Genomic DNA, 23,260 nt, shown 5'->3' on the forward strand with positions numbered 1-23,260 from the left:
AGTCGATCTCTGGGTTCTCTGTGCGAGTTGTTCTCTGTCTTCTGTGCGAGTCGTATGAGCGTATGCAGGTCTCTGGGGCGAGTCTGTGGGTTTTGTCTGTATGGATTTCTATGGGTCTCTGTGTGGGTCTTAGTCTATGGGCCAATGCAAGGCGGTGGTGGTTCTGTGCGAGTCTGTTTGTGACTGGCGAATTGCAATCCATCGTTCGTCATCGCGCACAAAAAATATGGAACCCCATCTGGCTAACAGCGGGCACCATCATAATTGGCTTTTCAAAACTCAATCTCCAGTTACAGACCCAGTCTGGTGCTGTTTCAAACAGGGCAAACAAAGGTGCCTATTTGTCTCTAATCCTAACCTGGACCCGAACTCCAACCTCGAACCGTGAGCCACACTACTTAGATCTGTGTCGCCCTCCCTGTTCAGTTTGTGCTACTCCCGAATTCCGTTTCTGCACGCGAACGATCCCAGAGAGACGTGGTCTTCCGTTGGGGAGATGCGAAAACATTCAAAACGTGGGAGTGGCTCGTTGGTACCTTGGAATGGAGTTTGCGAATGACGGATTTTTCTCTTTTTGTACACGATTTCCTTAATTTCTAATTAAGCCGAGCCTCGTGCAGGATTAACTTAAATAAACGCTACACGTGCATTCAAAGTGAGGTATTTGTCTTTTTTTATATTATCGTAATTTGTGAAACGCTTAAAACGGTTAACAGATTTTCACTCTGTGTTCATTGAAATGTGGTGGCGTGTTGCTTCGTTACACAATGTTTAACTGACAACAGATTTGTCCAATTGAACATGCCACTTGGGCAACACAGAATACAGTGCCCACTGCTGTCCGTACACGACACTTTCCCTTGTTCCAAGTGCTTATCTGGTATCGATGTACCCCCTCGCAAGAGCTCGCAGTCCCAGTGTCTCTGATTAACACTGTTGGCTACGTACGGTGCGAAAGAAGTTCAACACACACACATACATATGTGCCCATACCCAGCCCTCCCCATGTCTCGTGTTGCCTGAGCATCTGCGGGTCGCTATCCCCCCGTGTCGCGCTATTCCGGTTCCCTGTTTCCTTGTGTCCTGCTGTGACCCCTGCATCCTCCATGTCTCTCCCCGTGTCCTGCTGCCTCTACCCGTGTCCCACCGTCTCCCACCACACCTCCGTGCCTCTACCCGTGTCCCACCGTCTCCCACCTCACCTCCGTGCCTCTACCCGTGTCCCACCGTCTCCCACCTCACCTCCGTGTCTCTACCCGTGTCCCACCGTCTCTCACCTCACCTCCATGTCTCTACCCGTGTCCCACCGTCTCTCACCTCACCTCCATGTCTCTACCCGTGTCCCCACCGTCTCTCACCTCACCTCCATGTCTCTACCCGTGTCCCACCGTCTCCCACCTCACCTCCATGTCTCTACCCGTGTCCCACCGTCTCCCACCTCACCTCCGTGCCTCTACCCGTGTCCCACCGTCTCCCACCTCACCTCCGTGTCTCTACCCGTGTCCCACCGTCTCTCACCTCACCTCCATGTCTCTACCCGTGTCCCACCGTCTCTCACCTCACCTCCATGTCTCTACCCGTGTCCCCACCGTCTCTCACCTCACCTCCATGTCTCTACCCGTGTCCCACCGTCTCCCACCTCACCTCCATGTCTCTACCCGTGTCCCACCGTCTCCCACCTCACCTCCGTGCCTCTACCCGTGTCCCACTGTCTCCCACCTCACCTCCGTGTCTCTACCCGTGTCCCACCGTCTCCCACCTCACCTCCATGTCTCTACCCGTGTCCCACCGTCTCCCACCTCACCTCCATGTCTCTACCCGTGTCCCACCGTCTCCCACCTCACCTCCATGTCTCTACCCGTGTCCCACCGTCTCCCACCTCACCTCCGTGTCTCTACCCGTGGTGTCCCCACCGTCTCCCACCTCACCTCCGTGTCACCGTGTCCCACCATGTCTCCGCCCCTCCACCGTGTCCCCGGCTACGCCTGCTCAAGCTCCACGAGCACGCCGCTGCAGTCCTTGGGGTGCAGGAAGATGACGGGTTTTCCGTGCGCGCCCAGGCGGGGCTCCGAGCCCAGGGGGCGCACCCCCATGGCGCGCACGGCACTCAGCGCCGCCGCCAGGTCGTCCACCTCAAGGCACACGTGGTGCAGACCCCCGCTCGCGTTTTTCGCCAGGAAGCCTGCAGCACCAGGAGAGAGAGAGCATAGACGGGACAGTTAACCCCTTGCCCATGATGTACGCGTACATCATCAGTACACGTACATCGGAAGTACAGGTAGGAACAACAGTTCCGCACTGCCCACCAGGGATTATTTGTCTGTCGTGCATAGCCACACCCTCGATTTGTATTTCATAGAGCGCTTCGGGCGGGCTCGGCACCACGTGACGCGCCGCCCCACGCAGCTTGCGCCGCGTGACACGGATCGCACGAATGCGCTGTCCAACCAAGTTCCTACCTGCCCACTCCGAAGGAACGTGTTTAAAGGCCATGTTAAACTCAACTTTTGATCTCACCAGGTAAAGCTACTTTTCACAGATGTCCAGTAGGGGTGGGTCAGAACGTTCCAACAATACAAAAAAAACCACGGTAGGCGCAAAGTATCGGAAGCTAAGCAAATCACTAAAAAAAACATACAAATAAAACTAAACTATTTTATTTTACCAGGTAAGGCCTACTGAGCGATGTAGCTCTTTTTCAGAAGCGGCGTGGCTATTACACATGATCGCTCAACCAAGTTATAGCGGCAGCCAAATTCAGGAATTGCATGCCGATTCTAAACGTGGAGGGAAAAACCGGAGGACCGGGAGAAAAAAGATCCACATGACCACAGGGAGAATAAGCAAACTCCGAATACACAGACGTCAGGGTCACGATCGAACCCACGACCTCCTGTATACCAGGCGAGGTAGTTAACATCTCACCACCATGCGGGAGGGCGCATGGCACAGTTTGGCGCCAGCTACCACAGAGTGCGGTCAGTGTCGCTGAGGTTCTCTGCGGTGAGATGTCTTTTAAAAACAGCGGCGCTGCTGCGCCTCTAAATAAAATTACCGCTGACCCGCTCTCCGAGGTACAGCGGTGAAACGGGGACACCCACCCTGCCACTTGCAGAATACGCGTCTCGGAAGTGCCAAAGGGTTAATAGAACGGTAGCGTCGGGCAGATGACGAGAACAAAGGCGGGACACGCGGAATATGCAAGACTGGACGCAAAGATGTCCCGAGGCAGCCGTGAGGACGTAGACTAACAATGCGGGACAACGCGAGATGGCGGAAGATGCAGTGGGGATGGGGGGCCACGGAGTGTCACCTGCGATGGGACTTTTATCTCCCAGCGGCTCCAGGAGTTCAATCTTGGTGTTGCCCAGGTCCACGAACACCGTGGAGACGCCGTGCTCCGGCAACGGCATGACGCCACTCACCTGCGGGCGGTAATCACGCGGCACTCGCCAAAACCGCGGCCGGCGGGCTGCACGCAGCAGGGAAAACGATTCGCGTGTTGGCCAACCCGCGGCAAAGCGGTCCTCGCTAAGACGTGGCCGGCAGGTTTGAATCCGCGGCGAACCACTGGTGGACGCACGGCACGCACCCCTTTATCCGCGGATAAAAAAAACTCGCTCATCAACCACGGCTGATCAATTTTAAACTACTGACCACGGCAAGCAGCACTCACAAACCGGGGCCAATAGATGTTAACACGGCAAACGGCTTTAGCCACAAAATACCTTTGAAACAAGAACGTTTTCAATCGGTAGATATTATCTGCTATGACACATGTATGTACGGACACATGTTAGCGGTATAAACCCGGCGACCACTCATGGCGAACACCGGTGACGAATATCTGAACCGGTCCTGGGCCTCCGCTAAGTCGACTCGGCCTCAAATGAGAACCTGGTGCGGTGTGTTAACATTGCAACTGGGGAGACAAAGGCGGTCGGGCGTGGTGCCGGTCACCCACCGCCTCGTGTACCGTGCCAGCCCTTCATAGGTGCTCGCTAACAGCACTTGCCCCAACAGTCTGGTATGCACGAGGTCGTGGGTTCAATCCCGACACGGACGCCTGCTGTATATTTCGATATCACCCAAAAAAAAAAAAAAACCTTTTTATGATGAACATTTCTCACGAAAGCCTACGTGTAAAAGTGTATATATGGAGTCTGTGTGTCTCTCTACCCGTGGTCGCATGGATCTTTCTCCTGGTCCTCCGGTTTTTCCCTCTGCATTTACTCAGCCCCGCTTACGAGCACTCGGATTGACCAACAATTGGCGCCCCGAGTGCGCATGACGTAAACATGGTACCGTTAGTCAAAATGTTATGGGAGGCGAAACGTTAACCACAACAAAACGTGAACCGACGTCACTGTGGAACCTCGGGTCTGCTGTATCGTTTAATCGGAGCGAGACATCCTTGCCTGTGCGCCTAGCACGTCCCTGTAGAGCCGCGTAGCCGCCTCCAGGTTGGGCACGGCCACCGCCACGTGGTTGAGGCGTCCTAGGCCCCACAGCCGCTCCCCGACGGCTCCCGGGAGCCTGGGGAACAACGGGGCCCGGCAACGCTTTTGATGATTACCAGAAGAAGAAGAAATCCCGGGAACTCTTAAGTGCGCCCCTTTGATCTTCTTGGTTCTTTCGGTAAAGTCACGTAGAAGGGAAATAATGAAATAATAAAAATAAAACATATAAAAGACAGCGTCATTCAGACGCTGTCTTTCCGACTGACCTGTTCGTCACCTGAGGACGGCTGCTTGCGTTGTGGCCGAAACGTCGTCAGAATTATTTTATTATGTTTTATTTTTATTATTTCTCTTCTACGTGACTTTACCGAAAGAACCAAGAAGATGAATCCCTGCAGTCACGAAAGCTTTACATCGAAAAATGCACCCCTTTGGTTCTCAATCGTAAAAAAAAAGAAATGTTGTTACACAGGTTTTGATGAAATAAGGTTTTGATGAAATAAAGTAAGTTTTAACTTATGTGCCTTAATTTGTGTTTTCGATGATTTACTTTCTAAAAAAAGAAATCTGGCCACGCCTCGCTACCCACAGAAAGGGCATCTCACACCCCCCAGTGGTGGTTAAGAACCACCATTGCTCTAGTGAGTGCCCAACCAACTAAAGGAAGTGTTAACACAATGATCACTCTCCTCCACGCTGTCACCCACCACTGGTGGAGCAGTGGCCCGGAGCACGAGTTCGACACTGCTGATGATCACCGAAGAGGGAGACTGCCCAACTACTTGCTCGGCGAGGGGGGGAATTGACAAGTCACGATTTACTTTCAATGCCCAGCAATTGGGGTGGAGTAAACACATTCCTGCGGAGGGAGCTGGTAGGAACGTTGGGTTGCTCGGTCAATGGCCAGGGTCAACGGCGGCGTGGTGTATTCCGCAAATATGGCCGACTGTGAGGGCGAGTAGGTTAAACGTTGAGTTTTATAAGGGCACCACGGGGTGACCAGCCCCACCCCACACAGCCCCACCCCTCCCACCCTCCCCACCCCCTCCCCTCTCCACCCAGCCCCACCCCTGCCATTTTTGGATGCACGACGGACGGACACAATAATCCCCTGTGGGCTGGTGTAACCAGGAGGTTCCTACCAGTATTATTTTATAGCTGTTTTTCAGAAGCGACCTGGCCACAAATGATAGCTAGACGAAGTCGCTTATCATCACGTGGAAAGGTCTAGCAGCAGCCAGATACTCGAAAAGCGTGATGTTGATTCTAAATGTGGAGTGAAAAACCGGAGGAGCCCAGAGAAATATCCACGCAACCACAGGGAGAACATCCAAACTCCAAATATACAGATGTCAGGGTCGTGATCGACCTCATGACCTCCTGCAATTGGTCAGTTTAACACGTATCAGGCTTTTTTGGGTTAGATTGCGTAAAAAATATCAATGTATCGTTAATGCCGCCACCACCCGACACGGCCAATTTATGAAGGGTTTGGCACGTTTCAAGTTTCATTTAAAGTTTCATTTAGTAGTTATGGCCCTGTGAGCCATGCGGCTCTTGAGTCGGGTGCAACCGCAACAAACTAAATATGAACACAGAACATCTTAAAGCGACGACGCGCAAGAGAAACATCCTGAATAAACCAGCAAATATTCCAGAAAAAAAAAACCGCTGCGTGCAAAAAATCCCAGTTGGATGCAAGTCAAACAATAACAACCATAGTACAATTTAGATTACCCATGTTTTCGAAATCAAAATAACGATATACAAAAATGTAACAACATTCACTTAAACACGATGTGCCAATTCGTTAGGAGCACATCACACACCCCGCCGGTGTGTTGGACAGTAAATCCACAACATTTACAATTGTAAACATTTCCGGTTTTGACATGCAGCAATGTCTCATCATACTCTTAGATTTTTTCGGTAAAGTCACAGTCGGTAAAGTCACTGTATCAGTAAATTTAGCTGTGACGGTCCCACCTGAAGACGGAGACTTGTGTTGCCTCCGAAACGTCGTGATTTAATTGAGTTATTTTCAATTATTATTATTTTATTTATATTATTTTTTACCCACGTGACTTTACCGAAAAAACCTAAGAGTTATGAATCCTTGCAGTCACGAAAGCTTCAAATCTAGAATTAGTGTCTCATCAGCCAAATGCTGGTGGTGCGTTGTGCCAGATGTTAAAACCTCCAAAATAACTCTGGATAATGGGAAAACCTCTAAGGCATGGGGGTCATATGAGTTGGACGCAAATTATTTCGTGCACAACTCACAATAACAACACAGGGCCGTCGTAGATAATTTGAATAAAACAATCAGCGATGCCTCCTTAATTGACTACATATTGTTCACCACAGAAACAATACAAAGCAGTGGACAATGACTTTTAAAATGTTCAATCCTGGGGCCGATGGGTTGCATCTACAACAGACTTATATGGAGAGACATAGTCCACTCATGCGTTTTATCTCCATTCTCGACTGAGCCTTTGGTGGAAATTCCACATTCCTATCGGCGGGACCAAGTCCATCCACAGCACAACAATCACAAAGCGGTAGGTATTTTATCGGCCCTAGTAGAAGACAAAAAAAAAGTACTGGGCAACCGCCGAAACTGAAGCCAACTTGAGGCCAAACACACTCGACACCAACTCCACGTTCCTATTGCCGGGACGCTTCACCGCAGCCCCCGCCACCACCACCACCACCACCACCCTCACCCGCTGTGTTGAGCGAGGCCCCGCCGTGTGGCCGTGCCGCCTGCGAGGGGGCCGAGGCGGGAGGCCGCCGAGCGCCTCGGGACGCCGAGAGACGCCGCCGCCGTCTTCGACAGCCTCAGCAGCATCAGCTGCGTCCTCAAGGTCGCCATTGCTATCGGTGACGTCATCGCGGATCGATTCGATTACTTTCGGCGACGGAGTCGCGCGAGTCGATTCCGTCGCCGGAAGTAATCGAACCGATCCGCGATGTCGTCGCCGCAGCAGCCCCCCCCCGGTAACGGTCATTATGACCGGAGTCGACAACCGGGTTCAGAGGAATCGAAACGTCGCGATTAGCACGCGTTGTGTGTATTGCAATAGGAATCGAATCGCGTTAAACTTTTAAAAGAAATTGGAATCGATGGTGGTGATTGGCCGCGCCGTACCGCCGGTAAGTCCTCGCTTAACGCGCGTTCGCACAACGCGTTTTCGCTATAAGGCGAATTCTCTCGTTGGGCGGGAACACTTTTCGCACAACGGTGCAGAGACTTAAGTCTGTTGTCTCTTATGAGCTTCTTGAATGTACACCACTGCACTCTAGGGGAGCCTCAGTCTAGCAGCTCTGAGCCTCTTTTGGTAGTTCAAGTTCATTTATTAGGTATAGCCCTGTGAACCATTCGGCTCTTAAATCGGGTGCAACCGCAACAAACAAAAAACAAAAAACATCTTAAAGTGAATATGTGACTGAGTGCAAACAGAAAATCCAAGAAAAGACAGCAAAATATTGCAGAAAAGAATCACTGTACACCAACGCTGTGTGCAAAAATCCCAGTGGGATGCAAGTCAAACAACAACAACAACCACAAGACAACTTAGATTAAGGTCATCAGTCTAACTCTGTACTACAACAAACAAACATGGCCAAACCAATACACTTTTCGAAATCACCAAAATAAAGCCATGAAAGCAATGAAACAGTGATCATAGGATCAGTGTTGTTCCATCGGCGAAAGTGCCCCCCCACCCACCCGTTATAGCGCGGTTTCTGCGCAATCGACGACGAAGATATCTTCTTGAGCGGTGGTGGCCGAGCGGTTTAGCGTACGACACGCAGGATTGTACGGTGCCCTCAAGTTAGTTGTCCCGCCATCTCAACTTGCGTGGCGCGGCGTGCATACACGTTTTATTTACGGGGGGAAATTGTTTTCGCTTTGACGCAGCACTTTTTGCAGGAGTGCGTCCGCTACTGCTACGACTGCCGCGTTAAACGAGGAGTTACCGGCAAACTCTCCACATAATTGGGGGTCGATACCGGGAAACTGATGGAATGGCTTTGATTTAGAATCTAATTTTAACCACCTCTGCACCCCCCCCACCTCCCCACCAAAGTAAGGAACCACATTACTCATACTGGTAGGAACCACCTGGTTCCACCAGCCCACAGGGAATTATTGTGTCCGTCCGACGTGCATCCAAAAATGGGAGGGGTGGGGCTGGGTGGTGAGGGGCTGGGTGGGGAGGGGCTGGGTGGGGCTGGGTGGGGGGTGGGAAGGGTGGGGCTGGGTGGGGAGGGGCTGGTCACCCAGTGGTGCCCTTATAAAACTCAACGTTTAACCTACTCACGCCGGCTTGTGCCCGCCCTCACAGTCGGGCATATTTGCGGAATACACCACGCCGCCGTTGACCCTGGCCATTGACCGAGCAACCCAACGTTCCTACCAGCTCTCTCCGCAGGAATGTGTTACAAATCTTTCATTCTGTTTTACAGACTGTACTATTGCTCGATGAATACATGAGGACAGCCACAACGGTGGACATTGCTGCTCCTGTTGTCAGTACAACGGTGGGTCACCCAATCCCAATTCACTCTCAAGGGTCAACCCCCACACCCCCATCCGGGCTCGGGTTCGGAGATCGGGCCAAGGTTGTTAATTCAACAATAGGAAACAACTTCTTGGTTCTTTCGGTAAATTTAAATTATTTCCCTTCGATGTGACTTTACCGAAAGAACCAAGAAGATGAATCCCTGCAGTCACGAAAGCTTTAAATCGAAATAGAAAACAAATCGATAACCTGTATAGCCCATGAAGACAAACAATGCAAGTATGTATTCATCATCAGTATACATTTATCATTAAACTTGTTTAAAGCAGGAGACTCACAGACTCTCAAGGCAAATCGAGAGGAACACTGCTGAGTTTATTTCGGTAGAGGGCGACAATGAGTTTCCCCAAACGAGCAATTTTTCTCTTTCAACATTTGGATCTTGGAAGATTTTTCTCTCAGATGAATTTTTTTACAAATTACTTATTTGTATCTATTCAAAGCAATTGTTTTATTTACAAGGTAAGGACCCACCGAGCTATAATAGCTGATTTTTCAGAAGCGACCTGGCTAGCCAAATACTCTAAACGTGCGATGTTGATTCTAAATATGGAGAAAAAATCCGGAGGACCCAGAGAAAAATCCACACAACCGCGGGTAGAGAGACACGCAAACTCCAAATATACCGCAGACGTCAGGGTCGGGATCGAACCCACGATCTCCTGGCTATCAGGCGAGAGGGTTTAATATCTCGCCACCGTGGTGCCGCTGAGAGCCACTCAACTAACTTATAAATGTACTTTCTCGTACACTTGATCAATCACCAATTCTCAACGAAGACCCCGAATTTTTGGACAAATGAGAATTTGTAGCCTATCGGTTTTCTATTTCTTTCTCCGGGGCAGCCCTCACACGTGGTATACGGGAGTGAAACGCGGTGTGGTCACACGCGCACACAAACACACACTAGGGAAGCAAACAGGCAGGAGGAAAAACAGGCCGGGACTCGGAAAAGTTTGATTAATTTGTTTACAATTTTGTATTTAAGAAGCATGCGACGTCACGTACACACGACTCGACAAGACAACACTCTCCCCACTGGGAGTCTCGGCAGAGATTCTCCACTCGGGGTGATGGTAGAGGCACTCCGCTCTGGGATCGGTCGGGTAGTTTGGCTTACTCTTCTACGCTGGGCGCAAGTCTTGGAAGAGATGGGAGTATCCTCGCTTTAACGCCACCACGTTGCGACCTGACAATCGACGAACAGCGGTGTAGCCATTTATACTGCGGGGTGAAGAGCCGGTGGAATTCGAGAAACTTGTGCCTTCGTTTCAACTACCATGGCAGCATTCCCAAATGTAGTGATTTAGCAATGACACTAGACTAGATAATCCGCGTGTGGTTTATCCGATTTGCGGATTAATCGCGCACCTGAGATTTTCACATAAATTAACAACTAATGGATTTCCCTTAAGCCCAAATTAATAATCTAAAAACTATTCTTGTAAATGTGTATTGCAAGTCACGTGCTTAAACCGATCAAACATGTTGCTCCGGTGAATCAAACGTGATCGCCTCTACAGTACAGGAGTTGCATATCTTTACAACAGTGTGGGCAGAGTTTGATTGATGTTGATTGGCGTGGCTCTGCTATCATCCACTTAGCGGGCCGAGTCTTCTGCGCGAGAGCAGGGAAGTGTTATCATCACTGAGCACGCGCATCCATCGATGGATAATTGTGGATTATCCGCGATTTTTACTTATCCACGGCCATCCTCTCCGTCATTTAGCACGCGAAGTCGAGTCAACTGTCCTCAATTAAAGTATGTCAGACATGCCCCATAACTGTAAAAGCTCTCCACAAAATGTAGTCTGGCTTTAAGAGGTTTTATTCTAGCGCGGTGTCTCCCCAGACAATACGTGACCACTCCTGTTGTCGGTGACAAATCCCTTTGAGATACTGTGTTACAACATCATGGCACCAACTGGGATATAACTGGCAATGTGAATACAGTAAACCCGTTGTGAGATCATCATCAAAGGAAATTTTAAAAAACACATTACTCTTCAAAACATATTACGTATTGTCGTAATTGTTATTAAACACTTGCCATTTACCCGCTATGATCACTCGTCCCAGGAACGCAACCCCATCCTTTCCCCACTGGAACCGGGTTTCTGCATTCGCGAATTCTGCATGCGCGAGCGTTTTCAAGAAGGTAACCCTCCCGGAGAAGAGAGGCTTTTACGGTACAACTCGAAAGACGCAACGCATTTGGAGAAATGGTCAGGCTACATAGGAGGCTAACACTGTCAAGCATTGAGGTGGCAGTGCTGAGATCCGGAGTTAAAATGTTGATGTCAACAAACACGCGATTAATCTGGAGTCTCTAGTTGAGCAAGTTGCTGGCACAACTGTGATTCAATTGATCGGGTTTCCCGGGAACAACTCCAGAACCCATACTATCCCATGGTCCAGTAAGTAGTTGGCGTCAGTTGAGAGGTGGATTAAGTCAATGGGAAAAAGTGATTAAGTCCATCTGTGGGGAGATGATACAATATACACTATCAAAAGTCGATGACAGTTTTCCAATGTAGCTCGCTTAAATGATCTTATATGCAGATTGATCATCAAGTTTTTCCAGGGACACCCGTCAAATAACACATTTTTGCCAATTTGTAAAGAGAATCCACCGTGGCTACAAGGGTTTGACACCCCATTCACATGTTGGGCTTATAAAGTAAAATGCAATCCCATCTGAAGATGCTGTCATATGCATCGGACAAAAAGTCCACTATCTGTGCGATTCAACTCACAAGAGTATATTTTAATAAAAGTCACTTTTTGTCTGTTTAGTTTGTTGTCCTTCCCCCGCACATCCGTTTAACACGGTTGGCTACGTACGGCGCAAAAGAAGTTCAACATACATGCGTACTATTTACATGTACATATGTTTGTCGGGATATGTCATCATAAACCGCTCCACCTATAACGTGAAGGTGGCATTAAAAATCTTGTGATATGTTTATGTTTATGCAGTTTAAGGAAACAAGGTCAGAATTACACAAATATCTGACCCCTTACCCAAAAACTGCGGTTACTGGCCGTAGCGCTGCTTATCGATTGAATTTCAACGGACGTCCCACTATTGTATGAACTGGTGGCTGGCGAGGGTCAGGCGAGTGGTGAATGTCCGACAAGGATCAGGTGCGTACAGCATCCATGTCAAGAGACCGCGTCCACAACATTGTCTCCGCCACCTAATCCCAAACGATCGCCGGGAATCAAACCCACGCAACTCCAAACGCTTCTGCCGAACCACCGAACCCCGATCCCCTCCCGCCGAACACCACCGGCGACCACCAATCGGTCGAGCGCCGTCAGTCCTGATCGCTGGTGCCACGGCCCCCGATACCGCCGGCGCCGCCGACGCCGCCGACGCCGCCGCCTCTGGTGTCGTCGTAGTAGTATCGGCGCTTGAGGGCGCGGTACTTGCGCACGTGGTAGAGCGCCTCGAGCTCGCGCCCCACGTAGCGGCCGCGCTCCAGCAGCGCGCGGATCTTCTCCGGGTCGCGCTCGTCCGCGTTGCGCTGGAACGAGCGCTTGAGGCGGTCGCGGAAGTAGGCGGCACCCTTGGGGTACTCGCGCCCCAGGTACAGCAGCTGCTCGCAGCCGACACATTTTACAAGCGGGAAGTATTACAACAAATCACGCTGGTACTGCGTCCGTAACGCAACAACGGGTGTCTCGGTGTTCAGTTTTTTTTAAACTAGCGACGTCCAGAACTCACGACCGCCTCTCTAAAGGCAGCTGTGCTCAATCCACCGCTGAAGATGCTCCCCATCACTGCTCACCTGTTTGTAGAGCTGTATCACTTCATGGCGCAGCGAGTTGGACATCGTGCAGGCTGCAAGGAATCACAGGGGTCAGAACCCAGGCAAGGGTCAGATTCGTTACATAAAATAAAACAGAACGTGCCTTCATATAACACGTTCCTTCGGAGTGGGCAGGTAGGAACTTGGTTGGACAGCGCATTCGTGCACGACAGACAAATATGCACGGCAGGCAGACAAATAATCCCTGGTGGGCAGTGTGGAACCTGTTGTTCCTACCTGTATCATTTACATGCACCCACATCTCAAGAGGCTGTACAGAAACAGCAACCCATAGACTGACGTGAAACCCAGAGACTCGCACAGACCAATCAGTGCAATGTGTTGCTGTATTCAACGTCTCGATATAAACAGTGGGAATATTTATGAGCAACACATTCAGCCTGATATTGATCTGGAAAGCCAATAGGCTGATGGGCTAAAACATTTTTGTGTGCGGAGGCACAGACAGGAATTCTGTTTATATTGGCTTTCGTCCCGACAATGTTTGAAGTTTAGTTAACGATTTAGGCAGAAAACAAACTCTGGTGGTTTAAGGACACGAGCGTGGAGTTTCCTTCATCATCATTGGCCATGATTACTCCACTGCTGGATGACAGCCACCCTAAGCCGCAGCTGCCACTATTTTGTATGATCCAACGATGTTAATAATGATCCATCGTTCCATCTCCCCCTTGTTTACATCCTATCGGACGCATCCAATTCCTCAGAACGTCGTTGTTAAAAGACTTTGAGATCACTTTGTGGCGCCACATTATAGCACTACCACAGCCAAGTCATTTCCCCGACGACTTTCCACAACATATCCGCCTGCAGCCAAATGCGCCTGTTGTCAGATTAGCAAGAAGCCAAGCAGGTTGGAGCCTGGATAGTGCTTGGATGGTCGTCCAGCATGCATAATAAGTCAATGTGCTATAGGCTGCGAGGCTATGTGTTGAGTGGCATAGGACGGTACGGAAAGACAGCAATTGTTGTACGGTACTCCTATGATGCCACGTCTATGCTCTCCCCGCCTTCAGAATGAGAATTTGTGTGAATACTTAAATAATCCGATGAGCTCTTTTTCACAGTTGGGGTGGTTCACAACGTTACAACAACAAATGCAACAGGAATGCCAAGTATAGGAAGCTAAGCAAATCACTAAAACACACATAAATGAAACTAAACTATTTTATTTTACCTGGTAAGACCCTCAGTGGGTCTTCTTATTCAGAAGCGACCCGACCACAAATGATTGCTCAACGAGAAGACTCTAAAACACGTGATGTTGATTCTAAATGTGGCGAGAAAAGAACCGGAGGACCCGGGAGAAAAATCCACGCCACCACGGGGAGAGAGAGAGAGACCGTACACTCCAAATATACAGCAGCAGCTGGCGTTGTCAGGGGCCGATATTGAACCCACGACTTCCTACATACCAGGCGAGGTAGTTAACATCTCCTAGCCACCGTGATGATGATGAGAGAGTGAGAGACACGCCAACTCCAAATATACAGCAGCAGGCGTCAGGATCGGGGTTGAACCCACGCCCTCCTGCGTACCAGGCGAGGTAGTCAACATCTCACGAAGCCTACGTACGCCTCAGCGGTGTGTGTGTGTGTCAAGCGGCGCCCTCTTACTCTGCGGGCATGAGCGAGGGGTCTCCCCGCAACTCGAGCTGACGGGGCCGAGGGTTGCGATGCGAAGCCGGGGTCGGAGGCGGTCACGGTGCCAAGGCAAATGCGCGGCTGCCAGAAGGCCGCGGTTTTGATTTCGCACTACGCATGGGCTATGAAGGTCACGTGGGAGGAAGGCTTTGGGCCAATAGGAAGCCGGGGGTGGCCTTGGCCACCCGGTTTCTTATCCGTTGTAGGGATTTTGAGGTGAAGGACAAGACACGGGCTTCCCATTGGTCACCGCGATATGTTTACGTAATTAGCATAATTTATGCAAAGTTGGCGGGCGGCTTGCATACATTATGCAAATTAAGGGTCGACGTCGACGCGTTGGGGAGGGGCGATATCGCCTCGCCGCGATATATCGTGAGATATATCGTGCGATATATCGTGCGATATAACTTCCACGATAACCCTATCGTAAAGAATCGTTATGGCGCCATTATCGTTGGTGCTTTTATTTTCCTTGAATATAAAAATACAGTGGGTTCTTTGACTGGCGAAAAAACAATTTACGACGTGAAATTAAGTAAAAAAAAATTTTAAATGTCAAGAAATAAGTGTGGTAAATTGATATCGCGAAATAAAATGTACATGTAAAACATACATATGAAATAATTATGTATGTATAATATATAGCGACATAAATATTTTATATCGCGATATCAATTTAACAAACTTTTATCGCGATAAAAAATATATAAAAACTTATATCGCGATGTATACAATATGTCGTTATATAAAAAAATATATATATAATATTAAATATATAATATGTTAAATATACATATAAAAATATAAGTGAAATATGAAGCGACATACGATATTTTATATCGCGATATCAATTTACCAAACTTCTGTCTCGCGAAAAATGCGAATCTGACCAAACCCCGTACTGCGTAGTCGTTGCGAATAAGGCCCGTGGTCCGAAACGTCGTCGCCTTGTGTGTAATGCCGCACGGACGCAACAACAACCGCCATTCGCCACTAAGTGGCGGTGACGTCACCACGACGCTTGTGCCAGGCTATGTGCACCTTGAGGCCACACAGACACCGTGTTATCATCGACTCATTTTGCCGAGTTGGTCCCCATTGACGTGCAGCAGCGACGTGGACGAATGGGGCCGTCCATAAATGACGTCACGCGATTTTGGACGATTTTTGACCCCCCCCACCCCCCTTCGTTGCACGGCGTCACAAAAAGTCAGACCCCCCCTCAAATATGACGTCACAAAGCTCCGCCCCCCTCCCCCCCAAAATAAAACATGCTTCAAATAGTTTTAAACTATTGTCATTGTAGTGCGTATTTAATGTGGCGCTGCACTCTGATGTTGTAGGAAAAAAACATTTATTAAAAAGTCTATTTAATTAAAGTAGAACGTGTTGTCTATATTTATTTAAAGTTGCGCATTTTTACGTGACGTCACATTTCTTAAACCCCCCATAAATGACGTCACGCACCTAGGGGGGGTGTTCAGACATTTGTGACGATGTGTGACGAGGCGGGAGGGGTTGAGAAATGTGACGTCACATCAAAATGTGCAACTTTAAATAAATATAGAATTGTTATAACAACACTAATTGTTATAACAACACTCCTACAACATCAGAGTGCAGCGCCACATTAAATACGCACTACAATGACATTAGTTTAAAGCGATTTGAAGCATGTTTTATTTTCAAAATGGAAATATGGTTTTGGGGGGTGGGGGGGGGCAGAGCTTTGTGACGTCACATTTGAGGGGGGTCTGACTTCTTGGAGAGGAGGCCTTCATCCAGCCGTGGATAGATAATAGCTGCCGCGGATGATTATAATAATGTTGGTAGTGCCTCAAGCGAATGGTTTAGAACAACATTCTCAACCCGTGGGGCACGTGAAGGGTTTGCCAGCGTTTTCACCGCAGACCAAACCCAGCCGCATCTCTCAGTCAGACCCAGGTCGATTATTTATCAACAACTGCGCAGTCTCCTGAAATAAAGTCCAACACAGCCGACACCGGTACCATGCATCTCGGAACAAATCTATTCCTGCCGCCAGACACACAGATGCCAAATTCCTGGACCGTTCCGGTCAAACCTGGACAGGTGGCAAGCAGAGTGGGTGAGTGGGTGGGTGAGTGAGTAGGTGAGTGGTTGAGTGAGTGAGTATGCGAGTAGGTGAGTGGGTGAGTAGGTGAATGAGTGGGTGACTGAGTAGGTGAGTGGGTGGGTGAGTGAGTGAGCAAAAGGGTTTCAAACGATAATTGTTGTTAGCCATACTCTTTGGTTCTTTCGGTTCAAGTCACATAGGTACAAAAAAGAATAGATCACGACGTTTCGATCGCAACACAAGCAATCGTCTTCAGGTGGGACAACCACAGCAATAAAAACTGCTTAAATAGGCTTGTTAGTATTGTTAGTCAGTTTAACGCGTAGTAGTTGTAGGCTTTCGTGATTAATATAATAATCCATAAACGAGGTTATTTTGTGGATTGATCGCGTAAAAAACACATTCCTGCGGAGGGAGATGGTAGGAACGTCGGGCTGCTCGGTCAATGGCCAGGGTCAACGGCGGCGTGGTGTATTCCGCAAATATGCCCGACTGTGAGGGCGGGCACAAGCCGGCGTGAGTAGGTTAAACGTTGAGTTTTATAAGGGCACCACGGGGTGACCAGCCCCTCCCCACCCAGCCCCACCCCTCCCACCCCCCACCCAGCCCCACCCTCCCCACGCAGCCCCTCCCCACCCTCCCCTCCCCACCCAGCCCCTCCCTCCCCACCCAGCCCCTCCCTGCACGACGGAAACAATAATCCCCTGTGGGCTGGTGTAACCAGGAGGTTCCTACCAGTACAAATGTGTCGTTAAACCCGTCACCACCCGACACAGCCAATGAGTAAGGGGGTTTTCACGTTAAAAAAAACGTGCCAATTCGTTGCTAGTTCAGCGCTCAGCATTGTGTGATGGCGAATAAACCCACGACAACATTTACCATTCTAGTACGGTGACGTTTCGCTGGCAATTACCACGATCAGCAGCATTATCAGGCGACACGCTCGTCAGACGCGTTTAATGACACATTTATATGAAGCCCCCCCGCAAATAAATAAAACCTCCGCTATTGTGGATATAATAATTGTGCGCCTTCTGTTGGAGACAAACAGGGCTAACTCGCAATGTTCACCCACCCCCTACCCCAAGTGGGAAAGCATTAACAAGTGGGCAGTTGCTGCCCGTTGTGAGTGACCCTTGCTGACCCCACGATGTCACGTGTCACCACTGCGGTGCCACATTGCGCGTGATGGTGTCGTAGACCGAAGGTCAAACGTGGATATGCGCACGAGCAGATCGAGTCCGTGCCCGAGTGACGGTGGCAGGAGGTTCAGTGGGAGAGGTTGGTGCAGTGGCTCCTGCCGGGGTTGACGGATCTTTTCAATGTTGCGTGCATATTTGTTTGTGTGTCTCCGTGGAGAGATGTAAGGCGGAGGCTGTAGGGCAGGGTGGGGAACATCCGGCCCGTGGGCTGTATAAGCCCCGCGAAATCATTTGGTGTGGCCCTGCCAAGGCAACCGCAGGCGGGACTCGAAATTCAATAAATCGAGGAGCAAACCTGGAAAAGCAGTTGCGAGTAGCAATATCATCAATACCAGCCAACATCGCACGCCTCACCAAAGAGAAGCAGTTTCACCCATCGCATTAGGGGTGAGTTAATGAAATGTTTGACCAAATATAACGGGCAAATTTTTCGATTTAAAGCTTTCGTGACTGCAGGGATTCATCTTCTTGGTTCTTTCGGTAAAGTCACGTAGAAGGGAAATAATAAAATAAAACATAATAAAATAATTCTCACGTTTCGGCCACAACGCAAGCAGCCGTCCTCAGGTGAAGAACAGGGCTGTCGGAAATACAGTGTCCGACAGACCTGTTCTTCACCTGAGGACGGCTGCTTGTGTTGTGGCCGAAACGTCGTGAGAATTGTATTTTATTATGCTTTATTTTTATTATTTTATTATTTCCCTTCTACGTGACTTTACCGAAAGAACCAAGAAGAACAGGCATATTTTTATTTTGATAATTTTGTATGGCCCGCGAATGATGTTATAAATATCCAAATGGCCCTTGGCAGAAGAAAAAGGTTCCCCCGCCCTTGCTGTCGGTTCTACTACATCCTTGTTGTGTTATATTCTCAACAACGACGTCAGTTTTTTCCCATGGGTATCATTATTATTATTATTTTGTGTCGCGTATTACGAAACGACAACCCACATCGAACGCTCTGGAAGTTCGCCAGCATCGGGGCTCAAGCAAGCCTCGTGGCGTTGCTGATGAGACACCTGAATGTTGAAACCAGTCCAGAGTTTGCTTGCATTGTTGCTGCTGAAGTGAAGCGCTTCCAGGAGACCACGTGCGTCTCGTGGGATGTGTGCAACATACTTCATTTATATCTTTTTTAAAGTGCATGGCCAGATTTTTATAGACACGTATGTCGTTTTTTCCATTAAACTCTGTTAGATTCGTGGTCACGACGGACCACTTCTCGCCCCAGCGACCCCCAACTCAAACCCGCATCGACCAGCGTGGCGAAGTATGGTCAAACAACCCCCATTACCGACGCGGTGCGGTTGAGGCCTTGATCCAGCAGTAGATTGACTGTCTATTAAACATGTACGATTTAAAGTAACTTTTTGTTAGCCAATGTGCACATCACCCCTCGGTGAACGTGCCCAAAAAGCCGGGATTCGGGGGCCTGGACAGTGTTTGGATGAGCGACCACTCACTGTGTGCGTGCCAGGTGCTATAGGCTGCCTTTTTGGCCACGTTGTAGTCAGCAGAGGGCAAGCGGAGTAAAATCCACCTTCGTACTGTACTGACATCCTCCCAACACAATCGTTCCCCGCTCTCCGCCAAACCCCGCACTGGCAGTCGTGGTGAAGAAGTGTGTGACGCTTAAAGTCAAATAATAACAACAACCTTCTTCTTGGTTCTTTCGGTAAAGTCACGTAGAATGGAAATAATAAAGTAAAAAAAAGAAAAGACGTATTACGAAATTTGTATTTCTATTATTTTATTATTTCCATTCTACGTGACTTTACCGAAAGAACCAAGAATATGAATCCCTGCAGTCACGAAAGCTTTAAATCGAAACAACAACGTTCTTGGTTCTTTCGGTAAAGTCACGTAGCTCCATACTATTAACATTCCTTCCCTTTATTAATGCTAACCCTACTCCCTCGCTTTGATGCTGCTAATCCTGCATAATGCACGGGCATATTATGACTTTGAAACCCCCCCCACCTCCTACGCATTCCACAAGTAGTGACTAATCCCATATCGGCATTTTCCATAAATATGCTAAATTCCTCTTGATATGCAAATTCCTTTGTCAAGGCGCTCTCCCCCCTCCAACCCAGCTTAAATATACGCTCCAAGCTTGGTGGTGTTTCATTCAGACGCTGTCTTTCCGACAGACCTGTTCTTCACCTGAGGACGGCTGCTTGCGTTGTGGCCGAAACGTCGTGAGAATAATTTTATTATGTTTTATTATTTGTATTATTTTATTATTTCCCTTCTATGTGACTTTACCGAAAGAACCAAGAAGATGAATCCCTGCAGTCACGAAAGCTTTCAATCGAAAAATAACAACAACCTCCGACGAACCCGCACGGCTCGAGCAGGGAACCTCATCCAGCAGTGGAGTGACCAAGGGGCATGGGGCTGCTAGGTCGGCCCCATTGCGAGAGAGACAGAGAGAGAGAGAGGACTGTGCTTCCCAGCGGATTCTCGTTCGGTGTCACGCCAAGGTCATTGGTTCTGAATCGGGAATTTTGCCAGAGGGGCCGCTTGTGCCAGGGGGGGGGGGGTGGAGGGCCCTTTGGCACGACACGCAGATTTTCGATCAAATTTACCGTCCACCCCAACGCTGTCCCCCGTCGGCGCGACACCGCGGATTTCCACGCGCTAAGGGGCGCACGCTTATCACAGCGCTGGGGCAAACAGCGCCGGGCAAAACGCGCTTAACTTCTTATTAACGGGTTCGCGAGTTTGCCAACGTCGCTTATTAATTGAGCCGATTGTTTACCCGTGCGCGCGTGGTTTATGGCGGTGAACCTGAGCAGGCGCAGCGCCCCAGGCAGTTTGCGGAGCGAGCTGGAATCTCGCACTATCATCGCTCGCACGCTCAGCACCACGTCATGTTTGGCCAATGAGTCGTTAATTCGGTGTAACGCGGCCACGGAATCTCCGTGCGTGACCGATAACGACAAGCGCCAGCCCACGCGTAGTGATGGGGTAAGAGGTGGCCGGGGTGGGGTGGGGTTCGTGGAAGCGGTGGTTTATCAACAAACTCGAACGCCGTCTCTGAATGACACGACGCCGATCGGACGGGGGTGCGTGCGAGCGAGCTGGAAAGAAGACTAATTAATAATAATCATCTTCATCATCGTGTAATAATGCTACCACGAGTCGCTTAAAATTTTTTTTATCACTTATACGGGACGATCGTTTTAAATGGCAAAAGAACGGATAATAGCACTGTGATATGATGACAAGTATTCTTGGTTCTTTCGGTAAAGTCACGTAGAAGGGAAATAATAAAAGAATATGAATACAAAAGAATAAAAAAAAATTATTGCCGTGGATTTCACACCTGATGATGATTGCTTGTGTTGCAGTCGAAACGTCGTGAGAATTTGTATTGTTTTATATTTATATTATTTTATAATTTCTCTTCTACGTGACTTTACCAAAAGAACCAAGAATATGAATACCTGCAGTCACGAAAGCTTTCAATCAAAATGATAACAAGTGTAAATGTCAATAGCTTCAAAAAGTTAAAGATTTTTCCACTTACACCATTGGAACCTCATTTGCCAGTAAAAATAAAGGTGTCAGTTTTGTTGCCAGATAGAAGGGTAAAAAACCAATTATTGTATCATTCTTCCACTTGTTCGCCGTCATTGTCAACGCCTGCCCTGGGAATAATCTCCAGGTGGTCTCCAAAGCCCGGAGCCAGCGCGTTTCTTGTGATGGTGCTGTTGCAAATTCTCAGAAGTGGTTAACATTTTTTTAAGCACCCTGTAAGCAGTGACTTGTCGACAGCGAACTGTGAATATTATGAGCGCACGCGTTTGCTGCTGAGACTGCGTCCTCCAAGAAGCCGGTGTGGAGGATGATTGGTTGTTTAACACGTGGTCGGAGACTTTCGCGACCAATATCATCCACAATAGAGGCTTTTTTTCTATGGGTTTGATCGCGTAAATATATAAATGTGTCGTTAAAACCCGCCACCACCCGACACGGCCAACTAGTAAGGGTTGTCACGTAAACAGAACGTGGCCAATTCGTCACGAGTACAGCACTAACCGGTGTGTTGGAGAGCCAAGCCACAACATTTACTATTGTAAATTGGCGGGTTTAACGACACATTTATATATTTACGCGATCTAACCCATAAAAAACCCTCGATTATGGATGATATTGGTCGCGAAAGCCTACTACGTGTTCAACATTACTGACTTTGTTTCGATTTAAAGCTTTCGTGACTGCAGGGATTCATCTTCTTGGTTCTTTCGGTAAAGTCACGTAGAAGGGAAATAATAAAATAATAAAAATAGAACATAATAAAATACAATTCTCACGACGTTTCGGCCACAACGCAAGCAGCCGTCCTCAGGTGAAGAACAGGTCATTCAGACGCTGTCTTTCCGACAGACCTGTTCTTCACCTGAGGACGGCTGCTTACGTTGTGGCCGAAACGTCGTGAGAATTGTATTTTATTACGTTTAATTTTTATTATTTTATTATCTCCCTTCTACGTGACTTTACCGAAAGAACCAAGAAGATGACTTTGTTTCATCCAATCCCCTGTGTAGCAATTAACATTGTACTTTTTTTTACGATTGAGACCCAAAGGGGTGCAAGGCTGCAGTCAAGGCAAAGAACCACCGGCCTAGAGGATTTGGCTCCTGCTATAACTGTCCACGCGTGATAAGCCACTTCGCCGAGCTACCATTTGCGATAACCACGTGGCTTCTGAAAAAAAGAGCCGTAGATCTCAGTGGGGCTCTTTTTGCTGCAATAAAATCAACGAAAAATAGTTCAATTTCTACGGTTTTTACATGTAGGAGAGATGTCACACGGATGGAGTGCGCAGAGCGAGACGCCGGGCGGGTGACGCGCCTGTAAACCCAGCACCGCGGAGGCAGCAGCAGCAGCAGCGGGGGAGGGGGGGTTGGTGGATCAGACGCAGATGTTGCGAAACTCTCCTTCCCGTGAGATGATCCGTCAATAAAAAAAAAACTGCGCAAACAAAGCCCGCCGCTGACCGCCGTCACGTCGCCACCGTGTCCGCTTGGCCGGCCCATCCTCGGGCAAACAGGACGATGAATCTCAACGGAACTCTTACCTGGCCCCAATAAATGATGCCCGATTCCACTGCCTGAACGCGTCTCTTATCTGACTCGCGGAGGCTGGGCGAGCGGCTCCGGTATCACCTGTAGGCGCCAAGGCCACCACCTCCTCTTCCTTTGAGTGGTGGTGTTGGTGGTGGAGGCGCCGCCACCACCACCAACACCACCACGCGTTTGTGTTGACCGTGGCACTGGGACAGCTGGGGCCCAGTGATTCTACCAGCCCACACTCACACCAGCAGATAACCAGCGCCGAGACCACCCACACACTCACCAGTCCTCTCTCTCACCCACCATGGTCGGCCTTCACAGGGGCACGGGTTGCGACAGGCCAC

General features: G+C 49.0%; 2 protein-coding genes across 2 annotated transcripts; both read right to left on the minus strand.

Annotated features, from left to right (window-relative positions):
* Positions 1-656: 656 nt before the first annotated feature.
* MCEE (methylmalonyl-CoA epimerase) lies at positions 657-7,356 on the minus strand. Its single transcript, XM_078619721.1, has 4 exons — positions 7,190-7,356; positions 4,419-4,536; positions 3,314-3,425; positions 657-2,182 (listed from the first exon to the last, which is right to left on the minus strand). Exons 1-4 carry the CDS (start codon positions 7,354-7,356, stop codon positions 1,980-1,982), a joined length of 600 nt encoding a protein of 199 aa, XP_078475847.1. The 3' UTR covers positions 657-1,979.
* Positions 7,357-10,007: 2,651 nt separating this feature from the next.
* On the minus strand, positions 10,008-14,624 carry ETFRF1 (electron transfer flavoprotein regulatory factor 1). Its single transcript, XM_078619674.1, has 3 exons — positions 14,506-14,624; positions 12,848-12,900; positions 10,008-12,655 (listed from the first exon to the last, which is right to left on the minus strand). The coding sequence occupies exons 2-3, from the start codon at positions 12,890-12,892 to the stop codon at positions 12,374-12,376; spliced, it is 327 nt and encodes a 108-aa protein (XP_078475800.1). The 5' UTR covers positions 12,893-12,900; positions 14,506-14,624; the 3' UTR covers positions 10,008-12,373.
* Positions 14,625-23,260: the final 8,636 nt, after the last annotated feature.

Source organism: Lampetra planeri, chromosome 64, assembly GCF_965212315.1.
Source record: "Lampetra planeri chromosome 64, kcLamPlan1.2.h2, whole genome shotgun sequence".
NCBI classification, from domain to species: Eukaryota; Metazoa; Chordata; class Hyperoartia; order Petromyzontiformes; family Petromyzontidae; genus Lampetra; species Lampetra planeri.